Source organism: Poecile atricapillus, chromosome 11 (assembly GCF_030490865.1).
Source record: "Poecile atricapillus isolate bPoeAtr1 chromosome 11, bPoeAtr1.hap1, whole genome shotgun sequence".
Lineage (NCBI taxonomy): Eukaryota > Metazoa > Chordata > Aves > Passeriformes > Paridae > Poecile > Poecile atricapillus.
In genome coordinates this window covers 10,089,323-10,103,121 of record NC_081259.1, presented here as the reverse complement: position 1 = coordinate 10,103,121, position 13,799 = coordinate 10,089,323, and the positions used below count along the sequence as shown (strand labels likewise).

Sequence of the window (13,799 nt, the reverse complement as noted above, 5' to 3'; positions counted from 1 at the left end):
AACAGCCCTGCTTAGTGTAACCTGCTCTGATCTGAAGGGCAGGAAATCCACAGTGTACTGCTTCACATTGTAGTTCTGGAACTGGAAATAGCTGTGAAGCCTTTCCTTCCAGCAGCATGGGACTGACAGCATAAGGACTAAAGACTTGTGGGGATGTAGGTATACTCTTTTTTTGGGGAAAAAAAGAGTTCTCTAAACAATTCTTAGGAAAAGTCTCAGCCTCCCATGTCAAATTTGTTCTGTGCTGGTACTGGTTTTAATGGCTACTGCTAGCACAGTAGCTGGTTGTGCTGGTATAACATCTGCTACATTTTATTTGGTTTTGAAAGCTCTTGAGCTTTTTGTCTCCCACAAGTCTCATGTTAATGTGCCTTATATTCAAGGCATGGATTACTGTGAGACTTCTGAAAGACTGATTGAAAATGGGAAAGTGCAGAGGCAGCTCCTCTTAGTGATACACTATCTTATACATCAAAAGAGCACAGATGAGAACATGAGAGATTGTAAAAACCCTCAGTTGGGAGGAGTTAGATAAACACTCACCAATAACCTGCCTGTTAAACCTTTGCCAGAATGTGTGAGTCTGAGAGATAAAGGGAGCTATAAAGGGGGAAGCAGCTGGCAGGGCACCAGACCAGGCTGACCACAGCTCCCAAAAGGTTGTGGCCCAGGTTTGAAGAAAAGCACTCCTAAGGAATCGGTATGGAGCCTGAGGAGTACAGACAGAGAGGTGAGTGATCTGTGGCTCTTGCTAACAGGCAACATTTGCTCGTGGAGATCAGCTGTTGTAGGGCTGCAAGTGATACCCAGAATTAGGATGGGCTATATTCTCCTTATTTGTGCACTTCTCCTTGAGACTTGGAACTGCTCAGGCTGACACAAAAATGTGTCCCAGGGTTGAGTTTAAATTAATGGATTTAGAGTCTGTGGGTAACATCTTTTTTGGTCTTACATCAAAGCTGCTGTGGGAAAGCTGCAAAACTGTAACTCAGAATAATCTTGTGCTGAGGGTTTATGCACAGTATCTCTTCACTGGCTGACACCGCAGTGGTATTTAGACAGTTCTGGAGATGGAGAGCCACTTTTGGTTCCAGGGCTGCAGGAGATTGCCTTAAAAAGTGGAGAAAAGGTGTGGAGCTATGCAGCTGATTTCAGAGGATGCAAAATGAAGTTTGCTATAATGACCAAGAACTGTAGGACATTATGAAAATTTAATTCCTATGAAATGCAGTTTCAGTTTGTAGGCAAGAAAATCAAAAAACTTTCAGTAACCAAACTGTACTTTTACCATGATTGTATTTTAAAGGTACATTTGAACTAGTCAGTGATGACAAAACCCTGAAAAAACCTCTTTTAGAACATTATTAGATGGGACAAGTAGGGTGTAGGAGGGAGGAGCTGGGAGCAGTATTCCAGTGCTATTGGAACCTCTGTCCAATGCTAAGGATAGCTTGTGTGGAGTGCTGGTACTGCTATTTAGTGTTTCCATTAATTGAAACTGAAAACACTGGTTTGCCTCTTCTAGGGAAAGAGATGGTGGATTATATTTGCCAGTACCTGAGCAATGTGAGAGAGAGACGGGTGACTCCTGATGTACAGCCAGGTTACATGAGAGCCCAGCTGCCAGACTCTGCCCCAATGGACCCAGACAGCTGGGACAGCATCTTTGGAGATATAGAGAAGATTATTATGCCAGGGGTAAGAAAGTATGATAATGACAGGAAAAAGCTGTTTCTACCTGGGATGAATACCAGATCCTGGGAATGCATAGGTTCTGCAGAACATTGTTTTAAATAAGTAATGTGCACAAAAATGTAGCATAAATCTTGTAGATGTTATGTCCACAGTTGTGTTCCTAACTGTAATTTTAGGGGTTAGATTGTGAGTGTATTTTTAAACTACTTTGTACATGACTCATATTTGCTTATAGGGAAACAAATACACCAGTATGAGAAAATCATTAGCTTCACAATGTCTCTACCTGCTGAACTATATAATCTTAATTTCAGGGATGTGGAAATTCAGCACAGCAAGGTGAAACAACTCTTGCCCAACTTCATGTACATATAAGACTTGTCTTCTGTGCTTTGAATGTAAAAGTGTTCCTTTTGAACATAAATACTGCAGATTCTGCTAAGGGAATTCATATTACCAAATGGCATGCTTTATGTAAGAAGCTTTTTCAAAGTCTATTGTCAAATTTTTTTATATGCTTGCAGAAACTTGATCTGATGTAGGAGAGGCAATGAGATTACATGTACTTACACTGGTGTCCCACACACAAGCTCCTTCAGGTGTATGGAAGGGTTTATATAGTTGTAAATTGCTGTGTGTAGCTAAAGGCAAGTTGTTTGACAAAATGAACAACTTTGTTGCAAGGATTCCCTTCATAAAGATAAATATTTTGATAAATCTTTCTGACTCTGGTCTTTCAAACATGTCACAACATTCTTTCCTGTTCAGAATCTTTGTCTGTCTGTTTAATTCAGATAAATACTTTTGCTGTTACTTGCAATTTATCTGTTAATAGTGCAGTATTATCATCTGCTAGTGCTGCTCCCCTGATGATATCATCTCTGCAGCTCTCTGCTGGCAGATGTATAGTTGCACATATTATTTTGCTGTAATCCTTTTCTCTCACTTTAAACAGGTACTAGCCACCACATCTCATGCAAAGTTTTGTTACATTTTCAGACTTAACTTCTGCATAATTCTGTTCCTAGGTAGTCCATTGGCAAAGTCCACACATGCATGCCTACTTTCCAGCTCTAACTTCCTGGCCTTCACTCCTTGGAGATATGTTGGCTGACGCAATTAACTGCTTGGGATTCACATGGGTAAATATTTTGGGGCTATTTTAGACATTCCTCTCCTGTGTATAATATGGAAGAGCGGGTCATAGTCATTCTTTCTTGCTCTCTGAGTCAGTATAATTATTTATTTTAACCAACTGTGTGTTGTTGCAGAAATGAAAGTTGTCACTTAGAAAAACCAAAACTAAACGAACATATAAGAACAGGCATTACCTAGCAGCAAGAGGTGAATGAAGAAAATATACTAGAAATATCTGTTTTCAAATTCTTTGCATATCCCACTGTGAGGGTTGTTTCTTGTCATCTAGTCTTAGTGCCAAGACTGTTACACAAACAGTGTAAGCAACAGAGCAGCCACATCTATGACTGCGGGCTAAATTGGGCTCCATTCCAGTTCTCCTGCTCCTTTGAGAGACCATACTTCCTAGTTTTCCTCTTCTGAAAATAATTGTTTGGTGGCCTGGGCCAGAATATCTGCGCATTTTGTATCCTCCTGCAGCAGCTACAGAGCACTACTTGCTTATGATTGTGCCCACCGCAGTAGTTTCTGAAGCCAGTGTTTTCCCCAATGCCAAGGCTGCACAGATTTTAAGATGTGTGTCTCTGTGTAAGAAAGTAAAAGCTCACAAACCTATAAGAAATTGGTGGGTGTGGTCTCCATGTAGCTCTATCAGATTAGCTCGTTGTCTCTCTCAGCTCTCAGTTGGACAAGGGAACAGTGTCCAGGGTGAATTACAGCCTGATTTTCCTTTTCAAATTTTTTCTAGGCCTCCAGCCCAGCCTGTACAGAACTGGAAATGAATGTGATGGATTGGTTGGCTAAAATGCTGGGCCTTCCAGATAAATTCCTTCACCACCATCCCGACAGTGTGGGTGGAGGAGTATTACAGGTGGGGGAGATTAGAGATGGCCTCATCAACGTTTTGTTTTCAAGAGAATTTCTTCCTGGCCGATAGTTTTCCTAGAGACAAAACCAACAAAATTTTCTATATGGGTCTGAATCCCAATTTGGCATTATTTTCCCAAATTTTAGTATTTAATGTGGAAGATTATAGAATAGAAACTGCTATTGCTTTTAGTGCTGACAAACAGCAGGTATTCTTGTGGTCTTTTTAAGGATAAGTATGATTTCATGTCTTCAATCTGTTTCATATCACCAAATTTTGCACTAAAGTGATTCTTACATAATTAGAGAAGGAATCTTTATCACTATCCTTCTGCCACAATCCTTAGCCACACAAAAAATATTATTTTTCATTTTTCTCATGTGTACTTTTTGTCTCTGAGAGGTGCAAGATCAAGGCCTGAACTATTACCTCCTTCTGGAAGGTGTAAACAAGAGCTCTCTGGAATCACTGCTGCGTCTTTGTTATTATAAGAGGCTTTGATCATGTTTGTAATTCTATGGGAAATACTATGTTTTATCGGTAGAACAAAAGGAAAATGTGGTTTGTTTACTCCCCAGAACTTGGTGCTGCATGTTAAAATATACAGCAATTAAAAAGCTTTGTTTTGTGTTGCTGGCTCAGAGAGCTGCTCATCAGCTAATGACTCTCCACTGCGTTGGAGAAAAGCAGGAGTAGAAATAAAAAAGGGGATGGGCAGCTGGGCACTTCACTGATTTCAGCAGATCCTGGCTAAATAGCAACGAAGTAGCAGTTGCAGTAAATGAGCAATGTCTTTGCAGAGCACCGTGAGTGAATCAACCTTGGTTGCACTGCTGGCAGCAAGGAAGAACAAAATTCTGGAGATGAAGGTTTCTGAGCCAGACACTGATGAGTCCTCGCTCAATTCTCGCCTCATTGCTTATGCATCTGATCAAGTAGGTTCTTATGATTCCAAGGAAAACAAATTGCTTCTGTTGTCTCTCTCAGCCTTTGCCATGTGAAGTCACATTTCTGTACAACAACACAGAAATGCCTCACAAGCATGGACCAGTTCCCCTACTGCTGCTTTCTGCAGATGGGGAAGCTAAACCAGTTTGAGGCGAGGTTTTTAGGGTCTTGGCAGTCCTCAAGAGATTGTTTCACATGACTGATTTCTGCACTTCCTTCCTGTTTTTCAAAAAGCCTCACTCCAGAAACTAGATGCTGATCTCATGCTGCTTCATCTTGTGTTTCTTCCCAGCCTCCTTCCCCTCAGAGACAGGCATGCTCAAGGCATTGTTACCTAAACGCTGCTTCTGGTTGTGGGCTCCACTGTTGGCTTTTGCCAGCAAACTTGTTCTGTCCTTGGCCTCCTGAACTGAGCAATTATATTCCCCAGGCAAAACTGCCACGGGAGAGACACTCATGCTCATTCTCTCTTAGTATAACTAAAAGGACTTTATCTTGTAAGGTGTTTTGCTCTATCAAGAAGTAAACACACTTCAGGGTATGTATCTTCTTATGGCAGGGAGGAGGGAATAAATGGAGGTTGATTCATTTCTAGAGGCTCCTTTAAGAGCTGAGTTTTGATAAATGGTCCTCCAAACACAAGATGAGGATGCCTATTATTGTATTTCAGAAACCAGTACCCAAGTAAATGAAGCATTCTTTGGAATTACTGTGTACTATTTCTTATAGTTACTCACAAAGAAGATGCTTTCAGATTTGTATTAATATGGATTACAATAAGGTCATTATCTCTGTATTTCTTGCCACCACTGTCTTTCATAAAGCCATAACTTACCACAGCTGTTCAGCCTCAGAGCTTGTTCTTACTGCTTTTCTTATTTTAAAGGCACATTCCTCTGTAGAAAAGGCTGGCTTGATTTCTCTTGTGAAGATAAAATTTCTGCCTGTGGATGAGAACTTTTCCCTCAGAGGTGAAACTTTGAAGAAAGCCATTGCAGAAGACAGAAAGAAAGGCCTGGTGCCAGTCTTTGTATGTTCAACTTTCTGGTTTGGGGTATTGACATTGTGTTATATTCATAATGTCAACATGAAATTACATATAAATTTTTTCTTGTTGTGTTAAAATACATTAGCTGAAGGTTCAAATGTATACAAGAATTTCTATTTTATTAAATAAAAAAATTTAATGTTTTGACTATCTGCAGTAAACTGCCCACTTTTAAAGTGCTTGCATCCATGTATTAAAAGAAACCTAATCCATTATGACAGGTTTGTTTTTTTTCTAGGTTTGTGCAACTTTGGGTACAACTGGTGTCTGTGCTTTTGACAATCTCTCAGAACTGGGTCCAGTTTGTAAGTGTCTTTTTTTTCCCTGATTTTGATCTATGAAAGTATCTAGAAGATCCTCTTAGACTTTTTCATGCCAAAACAAAGGAGAGCTGAGGTTTTCAGACACGTCTCAGAGGTGGCTAAAGTCAGTACAAGACCACAGTGATTTCTGTAATATTTAGATTAGGATGCTAAAATACATTCTATTCAAGATGGATGAAATTTGCCAACTGATAAATCTTTAATGTGGTTATTCAGGAAATACAGACTGTGTGGTACTGTTGTAGGATGGATATATTAATATTTAATCTAGCAAAGGAGTTTTGAAGGTAGATTCTGGTAGGACATCCTCTGGATCAACCAATTTCATAGGTAAAATTGACAAGGTTGCAAATTCTATTCCAGCATAAATTCTGACCAGTAGCTGCTGAGGACCTGAGGAGCTTTCTCCTATGGGTCAGATTGTGGCTTCTGATTCTGGGTCCTTTTTCACTTGCCGCTATGTCTTTATTTTGCCTTTGTGCAACTGAGGGGTACTGGGGAAAGGGCAGGTGAAAGGAATCAAATGTTAAAAAGACTCACTCACATGAAATATAGAATAGTGAATTTTGTTACAGACTCCACCTTTATCCTATATTTTGGCATTATGGTGCAACGCCTTTAGAATAAAACTAAGTTGTCAATTGTTTGTCTGCCTCCTCCAAAACACTGCACCTGATTTGCAGAGAGGAGAGATTAGCATGCACTTTGATTCCCTATATCCCTTGCATAACAACAATCTCAATTCCAACAGGTGATGCTGAGGGACTCTGGCTTCATATTGATGCTGCATATGCAGGAACAGCATTTGTATGTCCTGAATTTCGATTGTTTTTGGATGGAATTGAATATGCAGATTCCTTTACATTTAATCCTTCTAAATGGATGATGGTCCACTTTGACTGCACTGGATTTTGGTGAGTATACTCAAAGCACAAACACCACCAAAAGGATAACATGCAAATTGCAAAGACTTTCTGTGCACTTATTTTGCTTAATCTGTTTCCTTCTGCAATCGATAGGGTTAAAGATAAGTACAAGTTACATCAAACCTTCAGCGTTAACCCTGTCTACCTCAGACATGCCAATTCAGGAGCTGCAATTGACTTCATGGTAAGTTATTAAGTTGATATTTTATATTGCCTATAAAATTTTCAGACTGTGAAATTTGTATCACATTCTGGAGTATGCTTATCTTATAGCTGGTCTTACTACATAAACCAAATTATACTGTGATCCTACTGCAGAGAAAATAGCAAAGTAATTGTAAGCCCTGGTTATGAAGATGAATTATAAAACTGATTTCAGATTGAAGTACTTAAGATTTTTAAACAGATGGAGATCCAGCCTTGCCTTTCTCATGCAAAGGGCCATTTCTGTGTATTGAGTTGCTGAAATAATTCCTACTTGATGCCATTTTGTCTGGATTTCTCGCATCTCTGATATGTAACAAATGAGAGAAAGGAGTAAACAATGGAAAAGCCATGCTCTTAAACAGCAGGAGAATGAATTACATTTTTTCTTCAGATTAAGGTATTCATAGAAGAGCTAAGAGCTAAGAGGCATTTCACTGCAGATACATCTTACAGCAGATTTCAGTACAGTAATACAAAGAAATATTCACTGCCAATTATTTCTGCTATGATCTCACCCTAGGCCTGAAAAGATAATTGTTTTCTTGAAATCAATAGTGCTTTTCACTCAAGTGGAGAGAGGGAGGGATGGAAAAAAAGATATTGAGTCCCTCTTGTGGTTAAATTGGATCCTGCACATGATTGTGCAGCCTCCCTGAAATATTCCTTTACACGTTTTCTCACTCTTTTCCTTGGAGCAGGTGTTACTTTGTCTGGAACTGTCTACCCCAGTATAAAATCTTGCTGTTTATAGTTGATTTGGGAAAATGTTCAGGAAATTACATGAGCTGAAGTGAGCACTAGTCAGTCCTAAAGTGTAAATGGCCACATCTTAAATACAAAAAATTGTTGTTATAAGCTGGCAGTTAATTTAAAATTCTGAACATATCTAAGTCACAAATTAAGGGGAATATCCAAAATCTTGTTTTTGAAAATAGTTGGAAAATATGGGGACACATTGTTTCTTTGATGGCTGTATCCTAGGCTTAGCAGATTTTCAGTTATATGACCCTATTCATCTCAAGAGAGGTTTCTGACCTGAGTCTGAAGCAAGAGATGTGGCAGTGGAAGGAGAACTCTCCTTTCTGTTGTTTCTGCACTCACTGATGTACTGTTGTGTTTTCACAGCACTGGCAAATTCCACTGAGTCGTCGATTTCGTTCTTTGAAGCTGTGGTTTGTGCTTCGCTCGTTTGGGGTGAAAAAGCTTCAAGCTCATGTCCGACAGGTGTGTGAATTACCAATGTGTTATGTTCAGCTCTTGGCAGGTGAGATTAGTGAACTCAGAGATGCAGAGATGAGTAAGACGAATCCTCTCACACACAAAGCTTGCCTGTGAATTTTAAATGTGTGCTGGCTTTATTCTAAAATAATCTGTGAAGAGTGACTGTGCAGACAAAACATTTCCAGTCCCCTTCTTGACAGCACTGGACAATAGAAAGGGACTTGGTCAGTCACTGCCTTCTGCTGAGCCATAATCTGGAGAAGCTTTCTTTAAGGTCAAGTGGGAAGCAGGCTGTGATGAATAGCTGAACCCAGCACTATGAAAATGTACAGACTTAAGTCCCTGATGGAGTTTAAATACAAGGGGTCACATTGTGGATTAATGGTTGCTGCAAAATGACTCTAATGTGAGAAGCCACATTCTGTTTGCAAACCTCCTTCTAGAAAATCCCTATGTATAGGCCAGTTACTCATGTTCATTGTCAAGGGTTTGGGTAAACAGAGACAGACTTTAAAATTCTTAGCTTTGATGTAATTTTTCTGTTTGCTCTTATTCATGCATTGGAATGATGTGTTTTAGTAAGGAAAGGAATTCCTTTTAACTACCCAGTTTAGCATCTTATAGTGGGTTTGTGACATAACTTTTTTTTTTATCCTTAATTACAGGGTACTGAAACAGCCAAATTCTTTGAATCCTTGGTTAAAAGTGACCCACTCTTTGAAATTCCTGCCAAGAGACATCTTGGACTCGTTGTATTTCGCCTAAAGGTAAAGATTAGTCCTTTTGCATGTCTCTTTGAACTGACCACAGCTGATCTCTCCCCAGACATTAATAACTGTGAATATACTTCCATGTAAGAATTTGTGATTTCAATTCTTAGATATGTTTAGATGTCACTGGAAATTCTAACTATAATATTTTTTTTTATTATTCATATTTAAAACAGGGTCCCAATTGGCTGACAGAAAAACTCCTGAAAGAGCTAAGCAGTTCTGGCAGGCTCTTCCTCATTCCAGCAACCATCCATGACAAGTTCATAATTCGCTTTACTGTGACATCTCAGTTCACAACCAGGGAAGATATTCTGCAGGACTGGAACATCATTCAACACACTGCAGCTCAAATCATTAGCCAGAATTATGGGTCACACTACATCAATTCTGGTGATGGGGCAGGAATCCCCACTACTTCTGATGCCATTAGTAATGCTCCTCAGCTTTATTTAGATGGAGGGAAATACAAAATACCTTCCAGAAAAACAGTAGTTCACCCTAAGAAATTATCAGTAAGTCCCAGTACATGTGTGATTAGTCAGCAGGTAAAAGGTCAAGAGGATCCTCTGGATGACTGTTTTCCAGAAGATGTCCAAGATGTTACCAAACATAAGTTAACCTCTTTTTTATTCAGTTATTTATCTGTTCAAGGCAAGAAAAAGACAGCACGTTCCCTTAGCTGCACCAGTGTGCCAATGACTGGTAATCTGGAGCAATGCAACCCCAAAGCAGCAGCCACTGACAAGAAGGAGTCTCGTGCAAATGCCAGAGTTCTTTCCAGGCTGCCTGAAGACATGATGATGTTCAAGAAAGGTGCCTTCAAAAAACTAATTAAATTCTACAGTGTCCCAAGCTTTCCAGAGTGTAGCATCCAGTGTGGCCTTCAGCTGCCTTGTTGTCCTCTGCAAGCCATTGTTTAACAAGTAAGAGAGCTTGGTCCTTAGGAAGAGAAACAAAGTTTGCCTATTCACATGCAATACTACATGTTCTTTTGTTCAAAATATAAGCTGTGGCAATGACCACTGAGAAAATGCCTGTGCTTTTACTGGTGAAAACCTCATGTATTTATAGGTTAAAATGTCAAATAAATCTTGTAGGCCTATAACATGAAACTCTGTTTTGTAGACTGTGGTAAAGAAAATGCCAATTTCTTCCTTACCAGTCCTGGTAATGGACAGTTTCCAGCTGGTAGGCTGGAACCACTTTGACAAAGTATGCTGGTCCCAGGACAGGATGAACAATTTAAGTCTCTATTTGCACCACTGGTTGGTTTGTTTTTTGTTTTTTAATACCTTGACTTAAACTCTCTAGACTGATGTGAGGATCGGTGTGTGCAAACGATGCCAACATCAGTTCTGAACTGTGCAAAGAGAAGGATGTAACTTCTCTACGAGATTTTGCTGCAGTAGGGCAATTTTCCCAGAGTTAAACACAGCAGCCCTGCCAGTCCATCTGTTCTAATCAGCTAAGGGAGGCTTTGTGCAGCCATGTTGCAAAACAGTTGCCCTTGCAAAGCACCTGTGGCCTTTCTCAGCATTACCTAAGGTCTGTACATCACAAATGCATGAGAAAAGAGAGGAGGAATGATATTTCCCTCTCTCTCATAACAGAGAACTAAAGGGGCATTATGGAAGACAGGGTCTCTATAGCAAACAAATATTTTACTACAAGAGACCAGTGATTTATGTATATAAGAAATAGGTGGGGGGAGGAGAAAAATCTATTAAGGACAAACTTCAGTTTAGGGGTAGTACAGTTGAGTCAGGAAGCATGGTGATTGCTAGGACTTTATTCTGGGAAAGCAGTGCTCGATGCTCGCTGCTTTCCTTGCAGTTGTTTCCAGACACCTACAGTCACCCTGTCTGAAGGCAGCGCACTCAGATGGATCTTCCCTCTGATCCAGAACAACTACTCCCAGGTTATATCAACAATGAGCCTGGTTCATATCTAGACCCTTATACAACATCAGCTAAGCTCATCAGCTAAGATGCAGGTGGAGTTGGAGTAGTTCTGTTTCATTAAGACAATCTCATATTCACACTTTATTTCTGCTAAAAAATCGATAACCACGTTTCATATCACTTTTAATAGTGCTATTAAATCTTTCTGTTTACACAATAAAGCAATAAACACACAGTGAGGATGGCAGTCCCTTTGTGCCTAGTCTTAGATGTTTAAATTTATATTCAGCAATAGGAAGTACTGCCCTGAGTCAGACACTTGTAATTTATAAACATATATAATGTGCTGCTGAGTAACAAAAGTGTTGATAGAATTTTAGAGAATTATGGAAAGGCTCTTTTCCCCACTTCCTGCCCCTTCCTTGTAGAAGTCAAAGATGAGCATGGAATGCAGGAATTGCAAAACACCATTCCAAGGAGTGATTCAAGAAAAAAATTTGAACCACTAAGCAAAGAAAAATGATGTGCATAAATTGCAAGGAAACTGTGGACCTGATTCTCTGTCCTGGCTTACGGTTATCATAAAGTGCTACACAGTCTGACTGATCCCTTTTTCCTTATTAAATTCTATATGCATTTCTAGCACTGTGACATTGATTTTCTGCAAAAATATTTTTGAAACTGATATAATTGCAGTGATCCAAACCATCCATGAAGCACCTATGAGTAGGTACCCCATGCAGACAATAACTGAAGTGCATCTTCAAAGGGGGCACTCTTGAAACACTCACATTAACACTTTCACCTGGGGATCACCTGGCTTGGGTTAGGATATTTTGGCTCCAAAACCCCCAAAACTCACACCACCCAAAACACAGGTCCACAGATTTCTAGAGATCTCCTCCTTTTTGGTGTGCAGCTGAAGTGCTCATGTAAGGGAAGTGTTTTCTCTATCCATTTTAACAGAATGTCAGTTAATGGATTGCCATTGTTCCCCAATGCAAAAGAATCACTAATTCAAGCCAAATCTCTTTTGTTTTCCTTGAAAAAAATTAATGTTAGTATGCAGTGAGATTTCAGACCTCATTGGGAAGGGTTTTTGCTGGGCTTCCCTCTTTCCATTTATAGTTAGATTTTCAGCAAAATGTAACAAATATTCCTGGTTATTTAATAAGCAAAGAACAAAAACAGGTGTTTTATGGTGCCTGTGGCACTCTGCATAGCTTATGCAAATATCTAGACCTGGCACCTCAGAGGTAAATAACCCCCAATAAACTTTCACTGAGACAGATAATCCTTCAATAAACTTTGAAACACATATTTTATCATAGAGATAAGTTACTTTAATGACATAAAAATGTATTACTGAATTCAGCATAGTTATTTCCTGAGTTACTCAGGCAATCTTGTAGCAAACTCCATGAATTTCACTCTTCTGATTGGACCTAGTGACCAGGGTTCAGTGCACTTGGTGAAGTCTAAACAGCTATTACTGTTAATAAGGATGGTTCTTTCTTTCTTTCTTTCTTTCTTTCTTTCTTTCTTTCTTTCTTTCTTTCTTTCTTTCTTTCTTTCTTTCTTTCTTTCTTTCTTTCTTTCTTTCTGTCTGTCTGTCTGTCTGTCTGTCTGTCTGTCTGTCTGTCTTTTCTTTCTCTGTCTGTCTTACTCCTTCCCTCTTGTTCAGCCTTCTACTGAGCTCCCACACTGCTCCCAGACCCAGCCTTAGAACACATGGGACTGAGTGAGGAGCTGGTAGGGGTGAAAATTTACTGATTTATGTCTCGAGTAAATTTGGACTATCGCTAGACTTTAGCATTTGGATAAATTAAGGGTTTTTACACTTCTCCTGTAACAGAGCTACTGTTTCAAACTGGTGCCTCAGGATTTTTTTAGAAGTTGCTTCACAGCTGTAAACACTATAGAACATTTTTGGGAGCTTTGTATGTGAGGGCAGCTGTCTGGGAAAAGTAGGAGAAATGAGTAGACCCTCTTAGTGAGGGTTACAGCCAGTATTTCCAAAGCATTGCTGCACTTCCATAACTAATTCCAGCTTCCTGCTCAGAGTGTGTAGCAGTTTTCTGCTATGGCACTTCAATTGGCTTTCTGAAGATGTTCTTCTGTGTAACCTTTTCTTCTTCAGTTATGTCTCCTGACTTTCTCACGTGGGATATGGCATTAGTTCTGTAACTTCAGTAGAGAATTGTAATCAGCAGCCTGGAGAGCTGAAACCCTCAGGTGTATTGATTGTGAATGAAACATTTTGAAGGACCTTTTTTTTCAGGCCTTATTATTAAGGGCTAATTTGTTTTAAAACTTGTAAATCTTCACACAGTAAATACTTGTTTTGCTCATCAGCTTTTGCACAATATATATTTTTTTTCTAAGATACTCCTTGAGATAAACATTTTCCACTGTTCAGCTACATATTTCTCACAAAGGTTTTCAGCTCAAGGCTTTGCAGGGTTTGCTAAAAGGCAGATAACTTGCTGTGATCCACGAGATGTCACCAGAGGGCAACAAGTAACTGGAAGTTTGTGTTAAATTTGGATTCAGGCTCAAAGTACAGTTAATTAAGAGAAAGGTACATAGAAAGAAAGCATGGGAAAGCCGCAGCACTCCTCATGCTGGCTGACAGGATGCTCCAGGCTGCAGCATTTTCTGTGCAGACAGCCTCTTCTCTTTCTTCTGTTTTGTTATTGTTTTTCAGGACCCTTCACTGCTACAGTACTGCTTCAAGTTAGAATGCAGCATT

At 39.6% G+C, this 13,799-nt stretch overlaps 1 protein-coding gene across 2 annotated transcripts; it reads left to right on the top strand.

Annotated features, from left to right (window-relative positions):
* The first annotated feature begins 405 nt into the window (after window positions 1–405).
* On the top strand, window positions 406–10,258 carry HDC (histidine decarboxylase). 2 transcript variants are annotated; one of them, XM_058847288.1, is made up of 12 exons: window positions 406–730; window positions 1,526–1,698; window positions 2,724–2,837; window positions 3,581–3,703; window positions 4,501–4,635; window positions 5,535–5,678; window positions 5,935–6,001; window positions 6,771–6,933; window positions 7,039–7,129; window positions 8,278–8,376; window positions 9,039–9,140; window positions 9,320–10,258. In XM_058847288.1, the coding sequence occupies exons 1-12, from the start codon at window positions 703–705 to the stop codon at window positions 10,064–10,066; spliced, it is 1,986 nt and encodes a 661-aa protein (XP_058703271.1). In that variant the 5' UTR covers window positions 406–702; the 3' UTR covers window positions 10,067–10,258. The 2 variants fall into 2 exon arrangements, with proteins under 2 accessions (XP_058703271.1, XP_058703270.1); XM_058847287.1 differs by lacking the exon at window positions 406–730 and having other exon boundaries at window positions 1,242–1,698; window positions 9,320–10,240.
* Window positions 10,259–13,799: the final 3,541 nt, after the last annotated feature.

Bases quoted from the DNA above. Each gene is read 5' to 3' on its own strand.
- HDC (XM_058847287.1), top strand. From the start codon at position 1,369: ATGGGACAAGTAGGGTGTAGGAGGGAGGAGCTGGGAGCAGTATTCCAG. The intron at 5,679-5,934 runs GTATGTTCAACT...TTTTTTTTCTAG, and splicing joins AAGGCCTGGTGCCAGTCTTT to GTTTGTGCAACTTTGGGTAC. The intron at 6,002-6,770 runs GTAAGTGTCTTT...CAATTCCAACAG, and splicing joins CTCAGAACTGGGTCCAGTTT to GTGATGCTGAGGGACTCTGG.